This window comes from Hesperophylax consimilis, chromosome 23, assembly GCF_061612785.1.
Source record: "Hesperophylax consimilis isolate HC1 chromosome 23, BYU_Hcon_1.0, whole genome shotgun sequence".
NCBI classification, from domain to species: Eukaryota; Metazoa; Arthropoda; class Insecta; order Trichoptera; family Limnephilidae; genus Hesperophylax; species Hesperophylax consimilis.
The window spans coordinates 19,468,098-19,495,326 of NC_142858.1; the positions used below are offsets into that span (position 1 = coordinate 19,468,098).

A 27,229-nucleotide genomic window follows, 5' to 3' on the forward strand; every position below is an offset into this window, starting at 1 on the left:
AATTTACATTTTAAACAATTTTGTATTTATTAATAATTAATATATTTCATTAAAAAAAATTATTAAAAACATTGTTAAACACGTAAAACGGACGTTTTTGTATAAACGAAGTTGAGTTAGAACAGCGACGTTATTCAACCTAACAAAATTAGCACATATAAAAAACCAACACATGATAATGGATAAATTAAAAAACTTCCTAATTATGTAATGAAAACGTTTGAGTAATGATATCAAAACCTATCTATGATTGATTATCTTTAGTATGTTAGTCAACTCAATTATGACAGCATCAACTTAAAACTTATTAAATAGAAACTTTTTGACGATATAACTTACACTTTAAGATATATATGTTTTGGTGGAGTACTACTTCTCCCTTGATAATGATTACAGGATAAATTAATGATGTTTAGTTTGAGTAGATATCAGCCGTGTAGTAGTCGTTGATGAAGTAGACTGCGGTAACTTTATTTAACAAAACGCCTTATTCTCTATTCAACAGGAGCCGTGTGTGACGGGGATCCGTCATCTATATGTTGCGAATGGTTGTCGCTGCGCTAATTAAATTTGTTTCTCTTGACTTTGCCGCGGTGAGATAAGAGTTTAGCGGAGTGCGGTGTCAAAAGTTTACTCTTTGATGGAAATTCTACGGAGGTTCACCTACTTTCCTACGTTAAATACGCAGTACACCCTAATTAATTAATTAATAAACTTGCGAATTGCATTAAAAAAACAGTCAAATTTTACGTTAGCAACTTCTTTAGTAGTTAACTTTGTATTCAGTGTTTAATGAAAATCGTTAGGAGTATAATTTTACAAAGCACAAACATAAATTACCAAGTTTCAACAAACCAAAAATAAGAAAACAAAAAAGAAAGAAAGGGCCTTAGATTAAATTTACTTGAACAATTAGAAATCAATAAAAGAACCAATGACCCTAATATTACATTAATTAATACATTGTGGAAAATTATTTATTCCCCGCTTCCTAAGTATGTTCACAAAACCTAAACAATATAACACTATTAATAAATTAATAGCAGCCCTATCATTATTAAACAATTAAGATTACATTAATGTGGGGAAAACAGACTTTAAAATACACCCACAGAATATGAAATCTATTGTCACAATTATTTTATTGGGTAAATAAGTTTAACTGGTAGTAAATCATTTTAAATTGGGAGGGTGTAAAATAGAATTAAATAAATAAGTCGTCTAAACTTGGTTAAAGACAAAGTTTGAAAATGGCCTTGAAAGCCGAAACAGCTGTTATAATAATAAAAACCAAAAATACTCGTAGAACTTAATAATTATATTATTAAATTTGATTTTAATTAAATTTTTAAAAAATTAAATGAAGTTTTAAGAAAAAACACAACAACAATAAAAAATAAATTGCGTACATCGTAATTAACATATTAAATTAAGTATGAACGATATAAGCAGGTACAATACATACAAGTTATCATAGAGAGTTCTGATGTACAAAGGAGTTAAATAATTATATATAAAACAAACAAAAGTTCAAAATAAGTATTTAAGGTACTATGAAAGTACTTACAGAACAATGTATAGTAACTAATAACTATCACTATTTATTAAAGTAAAAGTAAAAAGTTATTGTTAAGCATGTTTGTATTCAAAAAACCTTTATTACGCCCAATTGAGTATTTTACAGGACATACCTAAAGTGCACATTAAGAAATATTAACGATATAAAGATGTATCAAAAGTGATATAGTAGTCAGTATATTATAGTAATATAATAACGTAATTAACGTAAGTTAGTTTACTTATATATATGAAAAAATAAACATGAATAGTTTGTTGTTAAGAATGTTTATATTTAACAAACCTTTATTACGTTCGATCGGATATTACAGAACATTGAAAAATTACTGTAAATATAATATGTGTACATGAAAAAAATTATTGATATGTTACAAATATACAAATATAGTAATGATTGTAATATACTGAACTTTAGTTGGTGCACTGAGTGGTGGCGGTAAACATCGATTGAACTGTACTTATTACCAAGTCTGTGTAGCCTTGGGTGCTGAAATAGAGTTTTGTAAGAGTTCTTACCAGAGTAAAGTTATATTCAGAGATTAATATTTTTGATGGAACAATGTTAATAATACACGTTATTACGCGAAAAGAGCTCAAACGTGATCGATTTCCTTTTACGTCATATAAAATTCTTTACGTTTCTTTTTATATGTGTCTCTACAAGTCCCTTGCCGCCGTTAATAATAAAGTAATATAACTTATATGTGAGTTTTCTCGGGTGTGAGAATTTGTCAAAGAACGGATAATTTATATCGTTTATAAACCTTGCTCGGGATCGCTGTAAAAATTCCCCGTAAAGTTGGAACAACTCGTGAATTATATCGACATTCGATATAAGAGCTGGGTATTTGCCATAAAAATTCTATCGGGTTTAAAATAAATCCACGATTTCAAACAATAATAAGGGACCGTAAACTCTGTTTAATTAACGGCCTTACGCGTTTAATTACAATGTTTCAAATCTACACCAAGCGGAGCCGCTGTACACAACTCGTTTAACTGCGGATTACAAGTTCAAACGCTGAATGCAAAGTTATACTATTGAAAGTTTTAATGGTACTAAATACGCGATGTTTATTGAATGCAAATTTGCCGTTGTGCATCGCCATTTATGCATTCAAACCGTACGACTGCCTTTATTGATACTTAAATAGCTTGCGATTTATTTCATGCGAACGTTTTCTTGCGAATCATTGTCTTTATTTTGCAAAAATTCATTTAAGTTTTAGCGTTACTCGCTTACGTATTTATTATTGCGACTGAATTTATGGTGAAAATTGCTGTTTGTTTTATGTGTTTGACTTTTTTCAGTTTAGAAAGAGAAACAGCAGTGAGATCTACACAACCGCTATGATCCGCCGCATTCCGCAACAAATAGTTGATATTCCCGATCTGTTTATGATTTGCAGGGATGGAATAAACCTGGCCGTGCTGTCTTTGAAGGAGAATGGTGAACTGACGAAGTTAACAAACAAGTGGTGGTACGACCGAACCGAGTGCAAACATGGCGACAAACAAGTAACTCTTCACGATATAAATCTTACTTTAGGGGACATAAATCACGTCGCCCCCAATGAAGCTTTTTCACATAAATATTCTGCTCACTCTCTTGATGGATAATCATTTGGGAGTATGTTTGGGATCATCGACTGTGAAACCATATATTCTCACTCAGAAACGTTTTTTTTTCAGTTTAACTATATATTTATCATGTTTTATATTTGAGTACAGACTAAAATAGAAATGTGCTTTTACTTGAAAGACGGGTTATTCTCAATCACTAATATTTATTGCTTGTCATAATGTACGAAATTTACAGTCCTAAATATATGGGTCAAAAAATTTAGGATGGTTCATTGGCTTTAAACTACATTAAGCTTTTCGTATTAATATTTTGAGGAATGATATTAATTTCATAAAATGGTTAGTGTATACAACCAATCTTTCAAGTGAATATAACTATAGTCCCACATGAAAGCAAACTTAAAGTAAAATCGTTCCCCACCTTCCTCCCTCTCATCTCTTTCCTCTCCTCACTACCTTCAGCCTTACAACATACCCCAATTGGGGATGCCATAGTCTCACTAGTTTTAGATCATTGGGAGCAGTTGAGATTCTTGTTCGTTTTCACAAACAAAAAATTAAAAAAGTGCCCTAAAATCATTTGCAAAGTTTTTACGAACCGTCGGATAAAGGTTGCAACAGTGTCTTATTATTAGAAAGTATGTATGTTAATGTTATCGTAATAATATGTATCTATTATATATACAACTCGAAACATTTATGATGATAAGAAAATAGGAAAAAATGTTAATATATGGGGTAAATTTAAAAAAATATAAGTATTTTTGCGAAAATTATTCGAGTGTGAAAAAAATTACATCAATATAATGAACGTAAAATATTAAACATTATTTATATTTGTTTATATCTGAAACGTAAAATAATTCCAGGACACGTCCCGCAACGAGCTATCCCTGAGCAACGTGGCCGGCATCTTCTACATCCTGATCGGCGGGCTTCTGGTAGCTCTGTTCGTGGCGTTGATCGAGTTCTGCTACAAGAGTCACTGCGACGCAGCGCGTGCTAAAGTGCCGCTGTCCGACGCTATGAAGTCCAAGGCGCGTCTGACGGTGTCGAGCCCGGGCGAGTTCGACGCCGGCGGCGGCAGCGTGGGCCCCACGGCCAGCATCGGCCGCGCCGGCACGCGCAAGGCGAACGCCGAGCGCTGCAGGGACCCCGACGGCGACGGGCGGCCCGGATGGAACGGATCTTTTACCGCAGTAAGTATAGTTCACCTGAACGTTGTTGCATTGTTAACTTGTTTGTGTTTATAGTCAAGCAATCATTTATATTTTAATGCACCGTGTTTCACGCTCATTCTGCGCAACTTCAGGAAGTTTGATTTTAATAAAAGAAAACTTTAGAAAGATAACGAGATCTTTCATATTAAAGTATAAGGACGGGTTGTTTCGGAGAATCTGAACAATTCATCAAATTTCAACGTTCATTTTCAAGTTCTGTGAAAGACTCTTTCAAGTTCTGTTTTTATTTCAGTGTTGTCAAGCAACTAGCCTACAACGATATAAAAACAAAACTTGAATAAGTCTTTCACAGAACTTGAAAATGAACGTTGAAATTTGATGAATTGTTCAAATTTTACGAAACAACCCGTCCTAAGCATACTAGAATGTGACTTTTTCAAATTTGTAACCTTTTTGCTTATAACAGCAAAATAAGTATCCTGACAATATTACTCTCCGCTGAAAATGATGGTCAATATAAGCGAAAAATTTCGCTTTTGCAATTATGGAGGTCCTCGCCAGCAGAAGTATTGAACTCACAACGCTTAGGTGAGAATCTGTCGCATTTGTCAATTTTGTCACTGACCTTCAATTCGGGCATCTTTATTAAAATATTTTTATATTAATTGCAAACACGATGTCCCTTATCATATTTTGTGATGCTGTGGGCGAAAATCTAGAATATATGAAGATTTCACGAGACTTATAATAAAATATTTTTTTACCAATTCTGTAAAGCAAACTCTAAAACGGTTGATATGCTTAACTTTAATAATTATAAAAGCAAATAAATATAAAAATACGTATTTAAAAAAATATATATATTTAAATTACATTGACCTAATTATTAGTATTTTGTATAAGTGCCTAATCATCAACTAACTTATTACCTTCATTCTTTTGGGGTCAATAAATGTTTTGATTTTATTAAGATACTTGCCAAAATGGCCTTAGAAGAAGGGGGTGCGAAGCATCAGTGATTTGATTTCTGATTAAGTCCGACTAGTAGTTAGTAATTAGTAAATATATTCCGATTCATGATGGAATTACACAGGTATATGAATTTAAAGTACAATGCCAGGATTGTACATGGGTGAAATTACACATGGAGATAATTACGCCTACAGAAATCGCAGACGTCAAATTTTTTTTTATTATTTCTAAATTGATTAGTATAAATTTTCAATCGGAAAACCTAGGAAAAAAAAGATTGAAAATAATGACTTTTATTACTTAACTATTATTATTTTTAAAACAACTGCAAACTTATAAATATTATACCGACATTCTTTAATCTCTTTATAATATTTCCAATGATTTAATATTAAAGGTTTCTTTGAATTTGGAATTGGTTCGGATCGGTGGTACTTCCGATAATTATACAGTCGTATAACAACTTCAGTTACTTTTATATGATTGGCGTTTATCCGTAATTACGATTTGTGGAACAAGAAATTTTTAATAATATAGATAAAATAATAGATAGAATACGTATTCGTTTTCGTTATTTATCCTCCATAATATATATTTTTTCTTCCTTCCAAATACAATAATTTGTATGGCTTTTAATTTTGTAATTTTTTTTACTTTGTAACCTAGTTATGTTATTTTTTCGCAAATGTACACTCCTCGTCCATCCACAAGCAAATACTTTTAATGGAAGTGTAGTATAAATTAAAACAGTATGAATTGTAAACATTGTATATTTATAGTAAAAAACACAAATAATAAACAATTACAAAATAAAAATTATTAACAAATTTTTTGGCTGTCAACAAACGATTTTTTATAAATAGAAAAAAAAAAATATTTATAAAAAATACACTAGCTAACTATCATGCCGTTTCTCCGTAGGAGTAGGCAGAAAAGACGGACCGCCAAACAACTCGGTCTTGGTACATACTCCTTGCCTCATCCAAATTCATACATATTTTTCTATTATTCTGACTCTTGACATAGCCTGACTCAAGTATCTGATTCACTTGATCGAGTCATGTCTTTCTCGGGCATCCCCTACTTCTTCTACCATTCACATTTGCGTAATATATTCTCCTTATACTTATATCTTCGTTCAGTTCCTCTACATGCCCAAATCATCTAAGCGTCCCTTTCTTAATCTTACTCATTACGGTTACATCAGCCGTGCATACAATGCGGATCTACACATTTCTCAAACGATCACACATGGTTTTACCAAACGGATGCCTCAGGGATCTCATTTCTACAGCATTCAGTCTACTTTCATCCTTCCCCTGTCAGTTTCATGCCTCACTTCCATACATCAGTGTAGGTACCAGCACTCCATTGTGAAGTACATTTGCCTTTCTTTCAATACACAAACTCATCTAGCTGCTCCAAGTATTCATCATTCACATTTTTTTGGGGGTCTTTTTAGGAAAGGAAAGGGAGGAAGTTCTGAGAAGGCAATGGTAAAAGGTGTTGTTAGGAATCTGGGGATCAGTACGACCCGGAGTGATAAACGTATGAATCCATCCCTCCCACTTCTGAGAGAGTCCTGCTAGAGGAGCCTAAGGGTCTCACTCAACCAGTATCTTCTGATCCGGCCTGAGACGCAATTAATGGGCATATGCATCTCTCGCCAAGACCCGGACAAACCTCTCCTCACGAACCCGGGTACACTGCTAAGTCACCAAACGTAGCGAACCACTTGGGGTGACCTATGGCAGAGGTGCTGATTATCCAATTTTTTTTTCCTTGGGCGGCGAATATTCACTCTCTCTTTCAAACTCCATGACTTTAGTATAAATTGTCTATCAAGTTAAATAGTGCTGTTCTTTTACTAAACATCCCACAGCAATCATAATATTTTCCAAATTAACGCCAAATTACTAAATTAGGCTGGTACTCCGTAAAACTACTTCTTTTTCTTTTTTTCCATTGTAAAATTTAGTCCACACATACCCCAAAATTCAAACCAATAAACAAATCGAATATATATTTTTTTCCACTAATATTCATTATTATTTCCACACATAACTGAGACGATCGACGAAATAGTTGCCCAACCAATAATAATCATCAGATTTTTATCATTTCTATTAATCCACATTGTCTCAATTTTAGTTTTCACCAATTTCAAAGGATGGCGCTATATAAGATCGTTATTCCATTACTAAATTGGTAAATTATCTTTAACCATCTGAAGTTTTCACATATTATGATTTTTTTGTTGGTTGAGCCACTCTTCCGGTGAGCGCCGCAATTTAAGTAGGTGTAATTCTCTCACTGTAATTTCTTTAATGTGAAATATCGTCCGTGTGTGACTCTGGCAATGTATTTTTCGCTATATTTTACAGGAATTCTTATTGATCTCATTCGTGTATCGTTTACTGTACTTTTTATGAATATTTTCACACTAAACTTACTCCGAAAGTTACTAATTTTGAGCGTGCAACACGGTGAGGTAGGTAAGTAGGTACATTTTCTCTTCACAATATCTTAAAATCCAATACATGAATTTTTTTTAAAGAAACTTCTATTCTAGCATTTTTTTTCATGTTGTCTATACTCTCTTCTTAGAATCCCTAATATGTTTCTCGCTACAAAAACAAGTTTTTAAATAATATTGGAAATTATCATTAACAATTTAGTTATTATTTACTGTTTTTTCTTATTTTATTAAGTATTTTTCACAATGCTTAAAAAATTCATTCACTAATGTAATCAAATAACACATACATAAATATTTTTTAACTGTCAATGTTTATTAACAGAATTTTATGATATTTGTAATTTAAAATAATTTTACTTAGCTAACTATAATTTTGATATCCAGAAATAGTATAATCTTCGTCTTGACGACCAACATGTACATTCAAATCTTCAGACAAATAACGGAAAACCCTATATGTTTATTGCATAATGTCATAAAAAATAGATTACTGAAAATTCACTGTCCGGAATATTGAAAAAAGCAAAGGTTTTTGAAATTTTATTATAATATACATATAATTTTCCTCGTAAAAATATACAAATATGATGATCGTCTAATAAAAAATTGTTCAAAGATGTAAAATTATTGTTTGCAAAGCGTAAATACCAGTCATCACTTATAATTAATTATACGCAATGCATTAATTAACAAGCTTTTTTATTTATTTTTTATTTCTCTGTAATAACATGGAAATCTGTACATTTTATTTGGAATAAAATGAAAATCTGCAAGAGAAGCCTTAAGAAGAGATCATTTGTAAATCATTGTTCGTTTAACCCAAATTTCGGAACGTAAATATTGTGGAAATCGTTAAATAAATTTAGATCCCATGTACCGTTACCCATTTTCTGATGTATGTTTATTCTATTCACTTTCAATGTATATGAAGGAGCGCGGAGAGTTGAATGTTTAAGCTCCAATAAAACTTTTGTCATTAATTTTTAGAAAGAAATTATGTCTGCAATATTCAAATTTGTTATTCATAAAAAAACGTTACATGTATATTGCATGCCCGAATTGGAATTTTTTTTGTTTTTCTTATTGTTATTTTTTTACTTTTTCAATAGTACAGTGATATCGCGAGCCGAAACAATAGCAGCACTTATCGAAACTACTAAATATTTAGTCTTCATCCGGACTCGACTAAATACGTTGCTTGTGAGTAGTGCATTTTCTAAATTATGTATTTAAAATTCCTAAATATAATTGAGCATTAGTAACATCATCAGAAATGCTTTCATTCTCGTGTATGTGTCATTTTGGTCGTTTTAGTTAGTTGCTGAATTACAGTTTTGGAAGTAATTAATCATCAGTAGGTATTATTATTTTTATACTCAGTAAACGCAGTTTGTTTCATTTTTTTAATAATAGATACTAAGCACAAAAAAATCTGTAAGTTTTCGAGTTGGAAGAAATTCTACGAGGTAGGTCTCATATACATCAAAAATATTTTATACATCAACAATAAGCTATGCTTTCATTTGATTTCATTATAAAAAATTATATTTATAGGAACAATTTTGAAAATATATATATTATATGAATTTCGATTACATTTTCTCGGTTGAATGAATAAATTAATTAATGTAAAAGCTTTTTTAGGCATATAAATAAATTAATGGTAAAAAATAATAAAATGGAATATTGTAAGTAGAAATTATCCCTGTTCCCAACATCGGATCAAGCTACAACTCGCGTTTTTCTGAAATTGGATGCCATTATATAAAACAAAAATAACAGCAGTTAATATACGAAATAAGTGTCAATACTCTCTAATTATCATTTGGCTTAGGTGTTAGCGGTGTTGACTCCTGTCCCTGGGGAGGAATGTTCAATCCTCAGTCAGATTTGTTTTTTTTTCTTCTTTTAAATCAGCTTCTAGCCGGCCCAAGAGATGACGCAAATAGATCGAAAAATTGATGCATTTTATTAAAAAACTTTATTTTTTGCAGGTTGATTTTTACATTCGTAATATTACAATTACTAATCGATTGAGTTACCAATTCACATATTCTCTTAGAATACACATTTTGTCTTAATTAAGTCCCCAAGATGTCTACTTATTTCAATTATCTCGTCTTTTTTTTCTAATGTTTGCCATCAATTCGGGGATGAGTAGAAATTAAAATTTAACCCTGAAAGAGATTATACATTTTATAACAATTTTATTTGATGGATGATTCATATAAAAGCATTAAAGCAGGTACATATTGTCTGAATTTATAGTTTGTACATCCAAATCCACACACCCTCTCTCTGGGCATGAAAATCATTTCACATTGAAAAAACTCACGCACACTTATATGTACGATTTTCTAGTTTCGAACAAAGCATTGTCTTCTTCAAAGTTGTAATATTACATCTCTCTTGTACACCTTTTTTCTCCTACCATATATTAATCTTTACATATACATATACTATATCCATTACAAGTCGGTCTTCACAAACAATACTGTTTTTTTTTTTTAAATAAATATTTTTTTTTACAATTCTCTACAAATTATTATATCATTTTACATATACGGAATAATTCTATGGAATATAATTTATTTTAATTTTTGTAAAATCTTTATTCGGAAGTACCTACATTCAGAATATATCCGAATACGTATTCACGCAGGTGCCCTTGTCCAAATAAATATATTGGACGAGATGCGAAACTATTATTATTTTGAAGAACACGTGTTGCAACTCACCCATAAAATATTCGTGCTATACTGTTAGTTTGTTATGAAATTTGTCAAATCAATTGTCATAGACATCCAATCCCGTTTTTAACAGGAAAACGAATAATTTGACGAGATTTTTAATAAATTAACAATATTGCCTATCAGTAAGTTTTCTCCGTGCTGTTGAATTAATTTCCTTACCTTCCCTCTTCCTTACCACTTTGCTTGCTCATTGCTTTCTTCTCTATCACCTGACATAACCTTTAATTTATATTTACACATATTTTTAATCATATTTTGATATATATTTATTATTATTTTAATATTTTTTATTTATCTGATGGTGTTTCTGCTATACTTACCTAAGACACGATTGTGTACGAAAAAGGTTCTCGTTAAATTTTACGTAATTATATGTTTAACAATGTTCTACGACTTACTTTTCGAACACACTGACAACACATTCAAAGATGTATACTTCCTTTGTGTTCAGTCGCTATTTCTGATACCTCTAATTACATTGGACAAACCAGAAGTTACTGATCAAAACCAAAAGCGGTCTCCATCTACTTGTTTTATGTACATTCAACTCCAAAACCTCCCAAGCCCCGATCACCAACAAAAGTAGCCATGTCCCATAGAATTTCCTGTAGCTTGTCCACTCTACGTTTGTTTCCTTGATCTTGTGACCATGTCTCTTACACATTTTCCACGCGCTGAAAAGTATACTTAAATCTGCCCCTTGTCACATATTCAATGTACGCTTGATTCCTTCATCTAGTGACCGTGTCTTTTATCGAGTGACTTCTCGAATCATCCCAAGCGCAGACGAGTAACCTATGGCCTCTGTTTGCAGTACTACGCCCCGTCCAGCCAGACTGCCGGCTCGCTGCTCGAGCAGGAGGGCCTGCACGCCAACACTCACACGCAGGTCTGATCCGCGGCGCGGGACGCGGTCTTGCGCCGCCCCGCTGCTGCCGCCAAGCAGGCCAAGATGATCGACCTCTACCAGCTTTAAGTTACTGAGATAACCACGGATATCTCGCCTCTCAACAAAGAGCTCGAGATATCGACGTGGTTATAAACACCAAATTCCACATGCTGTTGAATCTTCAATACCTACCTTCGTATCAATACTCATTTCACTTATTACCTACTGCCGCTGAAATAGAAATTTACCAATCTGTTACAAAGTTAGTTATCAAGAAATGGGGAGTAATACAACCCAGCTATCACTTGCTTATACATCACCCTCAAGGGTACTGTTTTTGCTTGAATATTGTTGGAAATTGGTTTAAGTCGGAGAGTATAGGCACCGATTTTCCTTCCATCTAAATTTTAAATGAATTAAGCGTATCACAGTCACAATAAGCATTTACTTATTTTACATTCACGTATCACTTAATAATTTTACGTTAACTTGGTCTTGAGGTTTAAAACATTATTAAAATCGTTTTTGAAATAAACTTGATCGTTGTCTTCATCATTAAATATGTAAGAAGTGAGTTAGACCGTTTTTGTGCCCTCTAGTTTTTACTAGTGACAATGTTAATTTATGAGAAACAATTTAAAACTAAAACAGCTTATCTGATCAACGTGTTTAATGATTCAGATTGTATGCGTTTATTTATCTAAGTGAAGAAACAACATGCAAGGTAAATAAAGGAATTTGGTGATTGGCAGCATCCTGTTTTCAGTACTGTTTGTGTATTGAATCTAAAAAAATCTGTGTATTTCTACAGAAAGGACAATTGGGTACAAAGGTGCCAAATTTTGATTATGGTGTTGTTATATTATATCATATAGCGTGTTTACCAGCCTCGATAGGAACGGACATTTATGAGGAATGTTAGAAATTATTAATTTACTCAAGACTGGACGGCGGTAAAGAATGTGATATGTTATTTGTTGTAAATATACCTAGTTCATATTCACGGTTTTAAACCAAGTTACTATGTAAATGAAACAGTATTAATGATTTGTTGTTGTTTCCGCAGTATAAAACGTGATGAAACGTAATAAAGCATTTTTATTTATTTTTTATGCTCATAAATCAAATACTGCACTTTTTAGTTATGGAATATAATTTACCATCGTGTTTGTTCAGTATCTATTTACGAAATCTTTCTACCTACCACAGATACTTCAATCACTGTGTTTTAGTATATAGCACAATTAATTATAATAATAAAAATTTTAAAATCTGAATGGTTATACTCTGAATACGGATATTTTTTGATTCACTGGAATTAAAAATGATTTCAAAAATCAGAAAATTAAATAATCTTAATGTAGAAATGAAAATAAATATTCTAAACAATAGCTAAAATAAATATTCTTTCGAGATAAATAAATTATTATAATATGAAATACTTGTCCACTTGATGTTATTGCTAAATAAGAATTGAAAAATAATATGTAAAAGTTCATTTTTATGCATATCTCCACGTTTTGTAAATATTCCTCATAGAATAAAATTGGCGTGTGTTTTCAAGAACTTTCTCACCAAATTATTTTACCAATCAAGAAAAAAATCTAATGAAAACGTTACACTTTGTTAAATTATCCTTATCAAAAAATAATTTCTCTCACGTAGCATTATAAAATGGAAGTAACCATTTAATAAGCCACGGATTAATCACTATTATGAACACTGTCACTCTTAGATAATTTTGTTAAGACTTTTACTGTAACCCTTTCTATCTTCATAGTCAATAAAATAAGACTTATAGATTCAAAAAAACTTCATCGCTTCATCTTGAATTGAGTTATTTCGCAAAAAATCTTCGACGTGTAACAAATCTGGGTGCAAACTTGCAATTTTTTGTTTGTAATAATCTGTAAAAACAATAACAGTTCAATATTTAAAAAAAGTGTTTAAAAAACTGAATTCATCGCCGGAATTTAAAAAAAATATGTAAATATGAATGAATATTTATTAAATTAAAACTGATAAAGAAATGGGAAAAAACCAATCAAATAATAAATTGGTGAAGTGAAGAAATGTGAGGTGAATGATACGATTTTAAGCATTGTAAATATAGATTGAATGTACCTTTTTGTATGCATAACGATTAGAAAGTCTAACAGGCGACTTGTTTTAATGGAACCCCCCTCCTTGGTCCCGTGTGTCAAGTAGATATGACATTTGGAGTGAATTAAAATATACAATTAGTACGTGATCTTTGATGTAGTAACGTTTTAAGTAAAAAAAAATCATATCCTACTTTAGATAGATAATACAAAAAATATTTAACCACATTTCGTAGGTATCGATTTTTATAAAAATTAAACTATCTAAGTGTTGAATTATTATTCATAATATGTTATTTATCTTTCAGTTATTGAAAAATATTTGCATATTTATTTATAGTTCTATATTGCACAACAGGCAGGCTTTCAAATACAAATTAACTAACAAACCAAATAAGCCTCTTTAGTAATGCATACCTTTTATTAAAAATATGCCCTTACCATAATATGTATAGTCAAAAAATTTATGGCAATTTTCAATCCAAATATTGTCACTAAATCTATCGTTGTCTATGTCCGCATGATCCCAGTGTACATTGTGCGGTAACCGTTTGTAAGAATAAATTGTATCTTCAGTTATTGCAAAATCACTTTGTGGAGTTTTTTTTAATTATATAAAAATAAAATATTCGTGTTCTTATTTCTTCATCGGGATAAATGGTATATTATACTTAAATCAATGAGTAAAACCTAAAATTATAATATTTCATTATAGAAAAACAACATAAGCGATTCTCAGACGAAATTTTGAAACAGAAAAATCAGAAAAAAATACGCACGTATCTGGGATTCAAGTCCCAGACGCGCCCTGATTTTCTGTTTCAAATTTTCATATGAGAATCGGTATATTATACATTTATTCTGACGAAGAAACAGTCAGTTTTCAAAAATATGGATATTTTTTAATTTAAATAGTGGCGTTCAGTATTTTATTTTTACATACATTTATTGTATTAACATTTTTCAATATTTGAGTTACTACAAACCTGCAAAATACAGTACTAGATTTTCGACAGCAATAGTCGTTATGAACTTCTGAATGGAGAAGAATAAATGGTTTAACGTGTAATTTCCTTTAAGGTAACCGTAAATGTTACTAAATATTTCTTAAAATTGCACCACAAATCTAATGCTTCGTATAAACAGGACAAAATCTGTCCTTTTTATACCCATCTTAATGTTTTGACTATGGATGCGAAAACCCATTTGATATTTTGTAGTTTCCTACCAAAGTGTGATGAGCATAATATGCAATAGAAAATTTATTTGTACTTTACGATGTTTTATGTCAATATTTAAACTACATGTTATAATTTATTAACTTTAAGCCATAAACTAAACATGATGGGGTAATTCATTATCTTAAATAATAAATAATTAAATAGGAGTTATTATAATAAGTCGTCTATTTATAAATGTTCCCTTTTTGGCCAAACTATTACACTATAAACCTTCCTTAAAAATATGATTCTGTTCCGAGTGAAATTATTTCACTATTTCACAAATATCGATTAATGTTTCGTGTAGTGTATCAGATGTCATTGGTGTGTTTATTTAATAATTATTGATTGATTCATAAAAAAATTATGAAAATAATATTAATATAAAAATAAATTTAAAAAAAAAACTAAATAAATAAATAGGTGCATATATATCAACGTGAATTATTACTTTTTTTTTAATTTCAATAATATCTGTATTTTATTAAAAGTAAATGTTTACACAATGCACTTTGTTGCATGTTTATTGCAGTTTTTATTGATTTGATTGACTTGATTAAGTTTTCTAAAAAAAATAGTTTCACGCCTTCACCAAATACCCTATATTATTAATAAGTTTGATCTCAATCCAACTTGTGACATTTTTCGTACGTCCTGATTGTAGCATGCTACACCAGCACCTCCTAGCGGCATTGTGCGCCTTGAATTTCTCTCATAATTTTAAAGGATTTTATGTGAAACATTTTCTTTAGTCTACGTTAGTAAATTAAAGAAATCGAAAAAATTGATAACCAAAATACGATTTTAATGTTCTTTTTACACATACATTAAAAATAATAAAGCAGGTTTTATCTCTGTCCTTAAAGCTTATAAATGTAATAAAATACTAACATAATTTTAATCATTGATTTTATTTGTATATTCACTTTCTATGTAATCAAGAACATGATATTTGTTCGTATTTTTTGTCAACGTTTTTAGGCATCCCTGAATACTACTAGCACTGTTTTTTATTATTTGTAATTATTATATTCATAAACTTCACGCACAGGACGTACTTTTTTGGACCTTTTTATCAATACTGATCAAAATACATAATTAGAACGTGCAAAAAACCGGCACCAAGTACTAAATAAATTCAATTTATTGCTATTGAAAGGAATGTCACAGTCAGTTATTGATATTGCCACAATTTGACTGGAGTTGGGCGTATTATTAAGGACGATTATTAAGAATGATTAACTTTGAAATTTGAAGAATTGTTCAAATTCTCCAAAACAACCCATTCTTAACTGATATTGTAGTGTATTTACCTTCACAGAGTGTAATAATTTTTGTTTATTCCAGTAAAAAATAAAACATTTCATTGATTTCACTCACAGCAATGTATTAACTGGTTTTATTTAACCGAAATTCATTAATCTATTTAGAATATAAAAAAGAACAATTTTATTTTATTTTAACGCATTCCACAAATATTTGTAATTTTTTTTTCTTCTTTATTTTATGTTATACTAATTCAATGTTATTATTAAAATACCGTTTAAAATAGGTATGAGCGATAATTGAAATTAAATAAGATAAGCCTTATGCACCTTAAAATGTATCTCCGAATTAAACGAAACTAAACACATTCCTCTAAGACTTTAACTACTAACCATTATAATATAAACCTTGTTTAATTTAAATAATCAGTATCTCTCATGCCTCATTTTATTCTTTCCTGTGAATTGTTTATTCAATATTTATGTGTATTCAAATTATTTTGTAAATATGTTTGAATAAAATAAATTGTAACGAAATCATTTTTCGGAAAAAATATTTATTCTATCGTCTGAAGCAGGGAGGTGAATAGTTAAAAATATCGACTAAATACGGACTCTGGTTAGTCACTTTAGAGATCAATTATTCTAGGTAAGTACAAGGTAGGTACTTGTGAAAAGCAAAGTTTTTTTTATAGGGAACAAACTTGAGAAGACAGTGGCTGGTGTGTACAAGATTTCTTCTCCTTAAACATGATATTGCAATGTGTGTAATAAATCGCACGGTGAATAAAATCAACGTTTTTATCAAAAAATATCATTATTATATAACAGATATAGGTTCATGGTTCATGTTGCCTATTATATAAAATGGTTTGAAGGTGTTATGTAAATTGACTTTATTATTTAAGCCCCGGTATTCCCAATTTCTACTGAGTTTTTTTTATTTATTTATCTATCAATATAAAGTTGTTTACGTGTATTTATCGACATCTGTCTCACTAGGGTACATCTGTGTCGAGACAGACGTATTTAGATACTTAAAGAATATTAACATTCATGACTAAATCAAAATACAAATTACAAAGTTGTATACATTTTAAACTATGGAGTCAATAGATAGATAATAGAAAGAGTAGTTTAGTAGTTCTACTCTTTCTATTATCTATCTATTGACTGCATAGTTTAAAATGTATACAACTTTGTAATTTGTATTTTGATTTAGTAACAAGTTTCATAACAAGTTTCTCTTCAACTTCTTGAGTATTTAAGTTTTGAAACAAAAAATATTTTTAAAAATAGTATCTTTACATTCGTTATGCCGAAATAATGATAAATAATGAAATTACCTCGATTGCAAAAAATCGCAAAGTAAGCTCTGAAAATTATTATAAACGCGTTTTATTCTGTTATTTAATATGGTTCTTGAAAAAATTCAAAGCGTATGTCTAAATACAACCAAAGCATTTGTCGAGAGATTTTTGCCCTATTTCTTTGTTTATTTTATATTTATTATTTTTATCGTCTTTTTTTATATTAGCGCGCTCCATATTCGTATTTATATATGTCCCTTTCAAACCATCTTTGAACGCTGACTACGGGGCCTTAAGGAGCAACGGTTTCTGGGAAAACTGTAAAAATAACATTTTATTCACTTCTCTTTGTGAATACGCTATAATATATCGAAATAAACAATTAATTACGGCATAATTTTTTTTCCCAAATACACAACATATTTTTATAACACCATCTGGCGGAGGCTTTGGAAAGGAAAGCAGCACTTCGGGAAATTAATGGTGTGAAAATGGTTTGCAAGTTAAAATTCACATTTTTTGGAACTAGGACGCCACCCATCTGGGGTTTCTCTCCTGAATCAAAATGAAATATCCCATTAGCATTGTTCTGAACCAAATATCAAATATTGGTTTGGGGCTTTTCCAAAACAGTGGTACGAGTGTACACAAAAACTGTGTTGCTATTTTGACAAAATCTTAAAACTCAAATTATTATTTAAATGATATTTATTTATCTTGGAATAATTATTGATAATAACATCAAATGGAAAAATCAAATAAATTCCACAGTAGACAGAATGAGAAAACTGATCTATATATTTTTTAGACTAAGAAATATTGTATCATTAAAAATACTTAAATATATTTATTATGCACTGGCACACTCTGTATTACAATATGGAATCGTGGCTTGGGGGGTGCATATAAATCATCCCTACTCCCATTGGAAACTATTCAAAAAATATTAATAAAAATCATCTTAAAAAAGCCATATTACTACCCAACTATAAATGTTTTTCAAGATTTCCCGGTTCCCCCACTTACAAAAATTTAGGACAAAATTTCACTTCTACAAATACATAAAGATTTCTTTAGTAAAAATAATTTACCACAATTGAATATTAGCAAAAGAATAATATCTGTTGGAGGACTAACCGTGCCACTAGCACGAACCACAACAGCACAGCATCACTATATATTCAAGGGTGTAAAATTATTTAATAAATTACCCCTTGATATACGATCGGAAGAAAACTACGAAAAATATTAAAAAAAAAAAATTTAAATACTCTTGTAACACCTCATAACTTTACTTATTGTTTAGAAATATGTTTTTGCCTTTTCAATTCTTTGAATCATTTATTAACTAACCAATATTTTTATTACTTTTATTGTTATTTTTTGTTAAATTACTAATATTTTTAGTTTAATTTAAACAAATGTAAAAATATTTTGTTGTCCTCTCCTAAACACAAGCAGCTGCTTTATTAGGAGAGTGATTGAAATATTGGTGTTTAAATTGTCATTAAATTGTAACCTTGTTTATATGTTTCAATAAAAATTAAAAAAAAATGTGGCTACACAAGAACATCTGCTAAAGCCTCAAACCTTTCAAAGAAATGAAAAAACCGTTTTACAGCACCATCTGTAGGTTCAAGAGACAATATCAAAAACATGATATAAAATTGCAAATAATATGGGAACTTATTTGAAATACCTACCATCTGGCGTCGCTTTCACAAAGCATTTTGGATTTCCCTGGTATTTTCTTCAACAAGCAAAGCTTCGAACCCATGGTGAATTTTTGGTACAAAGCTTTTCCGACAGAGTAAATTACAACTCGTTAAAAAATTGATTGATAGTTATTATTTTTCCTCACAGTGTACACAGGCCAAGAAAGAAAGTTTATTTTTTACCAGAATACTTTTTTCAAAACTGTGCCGGATCCTAAAATTCAAAATTTGGAATAAGAATCTTTAAAGCGAAGCAGGTTTTTTTTTTATTGTCCTGCCTAGCAATACGTATGTACTCCCCTTAATATATATTTTTATTTATAATGCATCTGCTTTCAAGTACATTCACATACTTATTTGGTAAAATTGTCCACAAATAAGTACCTATGTTTTATATTTTTCTATGTTTTATCTTCTCTGTCCGATACTAAAAATAACGTCCGGGTGGCCAGTGAAGACATGAAAGAATTTAAAAAAAAGTTCTTTTACTCTAGAGGGTCAGCAATCATTAGTAGAATTTATCGGGTAAGGGCTGATACATCGATATATTTTTAGTTTTGAAAATTTGTAAATGTGTGTATGTGGTGCTGTAGATTTAAATTATTTTTTCCTTTTTTTCCCAAATATATTTAGTACCACAAATTTTAACTTCTTATTTATTACACTTGAATACGATATGAATAAAAATTAAATAATTATTGGGTTGGTGTATATAATATATGTATGAAAAAAATATTATAATTGTGATTTAATTCTTAAAACCTATATTCACCGTTCTAGAACACACACCTAGAATATATATGAAAGACAATTAATTTTGGAACTATAAATAAAATTAATTACTACTTTAATCACAGAACTGTGTCTGTTTACGTTTTTACACTTGAGATTTAATTCTAAGTATAAATATGAAGAACAATCACTTTTGGAGCGGTAATTACAATTAATTACTACTTTAATCAGAAAAGTGTGTCAGTTTACGTTGTAACAAGTGTGATGTAATTCTTACCACACAAATGCAACTTTCTTGAATACACATACCTAGAATATATACATGAAAGACAATCAATTTTGGAATTATAATTAAAATTAATTAGTACTTAAATCACAAAAGTGTGTCTGCTTACGTTGTAACAAGTGTGATGTAATTCTTACCACACAAATGCACCTTTCTAGAATACACATACCCAGAATATATACATGAAAGACAATCAATTTTGGAATTATAATTAAAATTAATTAGTACTTAAATCACAAAAGTGTGTCTGCTTACGTTGTTACAAGTGTGATGTAATTCTTACCACACAAATGCAACTTTCTAGAATACACATACCTAGAATATATACATCAAAGGCAATCAATTTTTTAATTATAATTGAAATTAATTAGTACTTAAATCACAAAAGTGTGTCTGCTTACGTTGTAACAAGTGTGATGTAATTCTTACCACACAAATGCAACTTTCTAGAATACACATACCTAGAATATATACATGAAAGACAATCAATTTTGGAATTATAATTAAAATTAATTAGTACTTTAATCACAGAAGTGTGTCAGGTTACGTTGATGGTGATACGCGATACATTGATCTACCAAGTCAAGTGGAATATTGGTTGCGCAGTTCAGCGGAACATCAGCGTCGAGTAGTTACCCGCTCCATTAGATCTTATCGCGCCCAATCCCAGTCCCGAGCCGTAATCTGTTAATGGTGGAAAGGAAATCAATCTGTTCGGCGGAGGGACGGTGAGAAATAATTGTACACATAATGGAGCGATTAAATGGCAACAAGAAAGATGGTTGATAGAAAAAATAATGGTCCTAGTGAATTTTTAACATTTTTCAACTTGTTATTTTAACTCCTTACATTTTTTATTTGAAATTTGTACATAACAGATCATTAGTTCCAAGTATGACGGTTGACATGACGAAATTTTTTTAAAATTTTTGAATAGTTTCTAGCTGTCATGTCGCCGCGACGAAAATCTCACGTCTGAGGGCGCCCTTATTTTTAAAAGAGGAATTGAATGGAAGTAAAGGGACATTTCGTGATTTTTAAAGTGAAGTATTTATAGTAAAATAATTAGCACAGACCCGTAATTTATAAAAATATAAGAAAATTAAAAATATATATTTGTGTTTATAGATGGTTTCCTTCTAACATCATTTTTAACAATCACCGTTATAAATCAATAATTATTTTGGGCTTTTGTGTACAAAAAAAGCAAGAGAAACTGTGACTGTACCTTTATCGAGAATTTTCTTAAGAATAACTCTTGTTTTTCTTAAACTTGTGCATGCAACAGTTTCCAAGTAGCTGGAGGAACAATTTTCCTCAAAGCGTGTTCTAGTCAATAGACTGCTAAAAGTACACAAGACGTCATGTGCAAGGCAGTTTGTGGAAAGCGTGTTGTCGACAAATGTGTACACAATGTTGTCCGCCTTGTTGTAGTTAAAATGTAAGACCTTTTTACAGTCTGCCTTACCGTCATGGCCGGAAGCACTCAGTCCAATGGGTAATAATAATAGTTTGGTCTACATTTTCATAAAACATTCATGCTATGCTCACTTCGAAGCGTTATACAAAATAAGTTTTTTTTTCACAAATGGCTAGTAATATTAGAAAATGAAAGGCTTTCCATGTATAATAATAATAATAATAATAATGTTTATTTCAGCTGGACAGAGCGGTGTGTGCAATGCTCTGCCTGCCATAAAAGTTTACATTTAAGTTAATACATAAAAAGAAAATGAATAAAGAAATAAATAAAAATAATAAATAAAAAATGAATACATTGATGAGCACATTAGGACTTTATGGTGGCTTGAGTGAAATTCTCCATCTCTGGTGTAGAGGCGCTCCCTGCCACTGGGCAACGGCCTGGACAAGAGTGTTGTCCGATCTCTGGTAGCGCTGACTCGTCCCGGCTATTCTGTGGTGCATCAAAGCAGCGAACCCATGCACCCTTCTTTCAGTGAACATCTGTGAGGCGCTGCATCGCCAGGGGAGGCCAAATAGGGCTCCGTATGCGTGGTTGTACTGTACTCGGAGTGTGTTCATGACGCCTTGTGTGTATGTCGTCCATAGCTCGCTAGTGTAGAAGCTCATACAATATTCTTGGAAAAGTTGCTTCTTCACCGGAGGACTGCATTTGTTGAATCTTCTGGCAAGCATGTTAGCTCGCACACTCAGTACTCTTCTTTGACGTTCAATGACTTTTTTATCATTTAGGTCATCGGTGATCGGTGATAAACTTAACCCAAGATTCACTATTGGAAAGCGAATCATTGTTTTCCTTGTTTAGTATTTTCAGGTATAAAGAAACTGATTAGGGGTTCAGGTTCAGCGTGTAGGTACATTCGGGAACGAACTAACGACCAGAGAGGGCTAGACACGCATTCATACCTTCATATAAAAAATATAATTTTTCCTTTATTAGACAGGCCATGTCGTAACTATGATATAAATTACGAGAAAGGCATAGAACGTCACAAAATAGCACTGCGCGTGCGAGCCAACATGCTTGATAGGAGATCTTAAACTTGCAGTCCTCTGATAAAGAAACAGCTATTCCAGATATACTACATGATCCTGCACCCTGTAAATGTACGCACTATGGGTCAGATTAACAAAAAGTGTCAGAATATAATATATAATACAGCACAATCACACACTCAGGGTACTGTCCGGCCTCCCCTGGCAAAGCAGAGCCTGGGAGATATTTACGGAGGAAAAGGTACCTACATGGGTTCGCTACTTTGAAGTACCGAAAAGTAGCCAGAACTAGTCAACGCTTCTGAAAATAAAAATATAAACCTCTTTTTCTTTAGCACAGCGCTCACTACATCATAAGTTTCCCTCAAACCACGGAAATAAAAATTATTAAATGCACATGTACATGCAATTTTCTTTTCTGTATTACCATTTTTATTTATATAACGTTGGTGTTACTAAAAAACGTGGTGAAAATTATATTAAATTTTTAAACGACAGTGCATATGAAATCCTTTCTAATTATTATATATTTATTTATTCACGCCATGAAGGCATATGTCTGAAAATTACAATGATGGGTGACATTTTTATTGGCAATAATTAACTAAATAAAAAGTTTACCTACAATATGTAAAATAAAAACCGTTTAACGAATGTGAAGTGGTTTTGCTTTAGTAAGTCTGATGATGGGAAGGCCAAGGTTAAGATGGAGCGACAACGTCCTCAAAGATTTGTCTGCCTTGGAGCTTCGAAACTGGAGAGAGCTGGCGCGGGACCGAGATGAGTGGAGGAAGACTCTTGAGGAGGCCAAGCAAGACCCACCAGGGGTTGTAGAGCCAAAAGTGATGATGATGATGAAGTCTGATGTCATTTTATTATGCTTAATATTAATCATACGTTGTAATACTCTTTCTTTATATTTTGGCAGACAGTTTGTTGTAGAAACCGCTCTTTAGGAAAAAAAATGTGCTTAAGTTCCTACTTTTGGTTTTTTAGATGTTTTGTTAATGAATACTGCACAAGAGTACCAAATTCTCCTAACCGCCTCGAGGCAGTGAGACTGTGGTATCCCCAATTGAGGTATGTTTGAGGCAGAAGTTAATGGGAAGGAGATGGGTAGGAGGAAGAGGAAGCTGGAAAAGTACCTGGCTATTCAGATCTGGTTATCAAAGTTTTTAAATTTCAACCAACGTTTCAATTCTGAATGGTGGTCATTCACCAGGCTGTTTTTTTTTTATTTATTCCTTTAGATATACACACAGTACAATATGATACAAGATATAATTAAAATATTTTTAGTGATTATAGATTACTGTACCTTATCAGGTCAAAATTATTGGTTCCCAACTAGGCAAATTTCCCGTTCCAAGGAACCAAAATATGTGAAAGTAAGTGTGTGATTTGTCTATGTCTATAATATATCTCATTAAGCTGCTGCCACACGCAAAGCTCACATCAACAGATAATATAAAGCACAATAGCGCTCGCCATACAATCCCATACAGACCCGACACACGTAAAAAGATAACGCGCTATAAGTGTGGTTCTGAACTTCGCTAACCGAATTTATTTTATGTAACCGCTCTCGACGCGATATTTGAAAAGTTATGCTACCACCTCTCCGCCAAAAAAGGAGAGGGGGTCATTTTAATTACGGAGCTACCAACTAAGTTCCGTGTTCCCTTTGACAGCCATGACATAAGCAGCCTAATAATGCATTTCTTATTTATTATGTTAGCTCATATCGTCATGTGTGCTAGTAAATTTAGAAACATAAAAAAAAAAACTTTATTTGGCAAACATACTTAACATATATTTAAAATATAAATATAATCAATATTTGAATTTGAAGTAAACAAATTTTCGCCCTTTCAAAATTAATCATATTTTTAACTCAGTATGTTTATATGGTAATATCATTCGGTTTTTTGATAAAGTTGGACGGCCTGATACCTACACAGAGAAGCTTCTAGTTTGTTCGTTTGATGATTGTTTTCAATTGTTTTCCTGGGTAATCTGGTTTGCTCTCGTCAGCTCTCGTGCTCTCTTTTATAATTATAATTATATAGTTGGCGGCATCATCATCTGAGGATGAGCTGTCCAACAGATCCAGCAATAGGCGACAAGTATCATCCATTTCGAAAACGTGCTCAAGCTGTCAGTAAGTAAAGTTGTCACTTTGACAGATGAAATTATGTTCCTCGGCCGCTCTCGAATTCAACTGACCCCCTCTCCTACCATAGGAAGAAATATTTGATAGCGTCGTGTGTCGGTAGAAAAGATGATGCGCTGTACATTAACTTTTGATGTGAGCTTTGCGTGTGGCAGCAGCTTTAATGTTATAATTTGTAATTTTTAATCGTTACAATCTTATGATAGAATCGAACTTGAGCTGTTGTGTATGTTTCAATTGTGTATGAGCAATAGTTAGAATAGTGGAAGATATATATAGTGTGTGATTAGTCTATGTCTATACTATGTCTATTTTTTGTCGAAAGTAGCCAATAGGGAAAGTAAGAATACATATGTAGTGTTATAAAATAACGGATAAAAGCATTTTATAAAACAAACATTAATGTATACACTTGTTACTGGGAGTATTTTCCTCTTTGGAACATAATAATACACCTTTTATAATTTAAAATCATTATATTGTGAAATAACACAAATCTATCAAATAAAATTTACTTGAGCACCCCGGGATTTGAACTCGCGACCTTCGGATTGCTAGTCGAGAGCTTTACCACTAGGCCGCGGAGGCCGTCAATATTGATTGGGATAATCGAATACGGATTAAATTACATTTTGAACATCTTAACTGATTTTTTTGTAAACGCTGCCAATAAGCTTAGAGACAAACATTAAAAAAAATCATCCAAGAGCGTAAGGTGATCATTATTATTTCACTACGCCCTTACCTGAACACAACCTTAATAATATATATATTATGTAAACTAACATTATTTATCATCTCAACGTAATAGTAGTAATTAATTACCTATTAGGAATGCAGATTACTTGCATAAGTTGGGAAATTTTTTAACTATCTCTCCACACATATATTCCTACAAATACTCCCAATGGACCGTAGATGAAAATATCAACTGCAGAGAAGCATGAAACCTAAAAATATCGCAAATTTAAAAAATGGTTTCTTCGTTTTTATTTATTTATTCTTCAGATTACCAATAAAATCTTTTCACGATCATAAATCCGTAAAGTTGTGTATTAACATATTATAATTTTTGCTTTGTGTGTTTTAATCTTGATATCGATGTTTTTTTTTTCGTTTGATACCTTGGACTACATATTTCCATTCCATAATGAATTATTTATTTTACTTTTCAAAGAGAACTTATTTACTTTATCGTTTCCATTAATATTTTCTAGTTGAAGTATTATAACGTTTATTCAGAGACAGATTTAATTATTGGTTCTTGGAATTAAAATGCATCGCTGGAGATTCTTTTGAAGTATTCTATTTTTTCATCATAAGATACTGTCGTTGTCATTGAGATCCAGGTACAAGTAAAAATAAACCAGACGTACAAATCGAGAGAGAAATATTAAAGTGTTTTCTCTGATTTTCGCATTCAGAATGCCATACAAATTTTCGTAATAAATTTCACAGAGATAAATGAACTGGAAAAATAGAAGGATAATATTTATTGCTATAAATTTATATGAAAATGGTGATTTATTTTTACAGAGGTCGTTTCTTAGGTTTGTCTGCGTTCATCATGTTTCTTTCTTTTATATTGTTTTTGACACAATATGATTACAAAGGACAAGAAGAAAACATTTTCTTACAATCGAGATATTAAGAATCCCAACCGTCAGGAGAAGACCAAATATGACCAAAACCATTTCAATTCTGAATGGTGGTCTTTCGTTGGGGCGATACTGAAACTCTCTGAAAAGTGCCGCAAATATACTATTTATTATGTTAAACGAATTAATTGTGAAATAATACAAATTAATATTTTAACACACTACCTTCGGATTTGTAGCCAACAATGGTAATCACTTGATGAACATCTAATTACGGAGACCGTTAGATTGAGAATTGTATAAAGAAAACTTTTTATTAGCCTTAAAAATTCAATCAGTTGCATAATAGATTTAACCATCATAAAAATAAAATAAAAAAACAAAATTCAATAATTGTTAAAAATTAAACTAACAAACTAGCCATATCATCATTTTTCCCGATGGCTTGAAACGCCCCACACACATATTCTTAACTAAAATCGCATTCACGTATGATTTCGTTTATGTTCTTTTTTCTCATTCCGACTCTTCATATGATTAGTATTTAAGTATTAATTAATAAACGGAGCAATCTCGGCGCACACATTCGTGAAATAAAATCATAAAACTGTTTTTATAATTCGATCGTTAAAATCAAACTTAAAACAACAAGATATAGAACTTTATTAGATGGATCACCAATATAATATGTAATTTGAATTGTTTTTTTGTTTAATAAATGTGCTTGAAGTATGTAGGTAGGGTTGGGCGGGGCAAGTTGAACCAAGGGGCTTGTTGGGCTTCTAATATCTTCGGAGCCGAAAGACTTACCAAGAATTCTGAACATGTTCTAGCAAGCTAGAAGTGAGGGGACCGCGCCACTAAGCATTCAGTAGGCGCATAGCATCATTAGCGTGTTCACGGGGATTTTGTGT

At 31.4% G+C, this 27,229-nt stretch overlaps 1 protein-coding gene across 1 annotated transcript in view; it reads left to right on the forward strand.

Moving 5' to 3' along the window:
* LOC149412410 (glutamate receptor 1-like) overlaps window positions 1-12,595 on the forward strand; it is a 342,856-nt gene extending 330,261 nt beyond the window's left edge. Inside the window, exons 14-16 of the mRNA XM_089645875.1 lie at window positions 2,988-3,096; window positions 4,032-4,361; window positions 11,362-12,595. Coding sequence (XP_089502001.1) covers window positions 2,988-3,096; window positions 4,032-4,361; window positions 11,362-11,442 — 520 coding nt within the window. The 3' untranslated portion in view covers window positions 11,443-12,595. The remainder of the gene's footprint in view (window positions 1-2,987; window positions 3,097-4,031; window positions 4,362-11,361) is intronic.
* The last annotated feature ends 14,634 nt before the right edge of the window (window positions 12,596-27,229 follow it).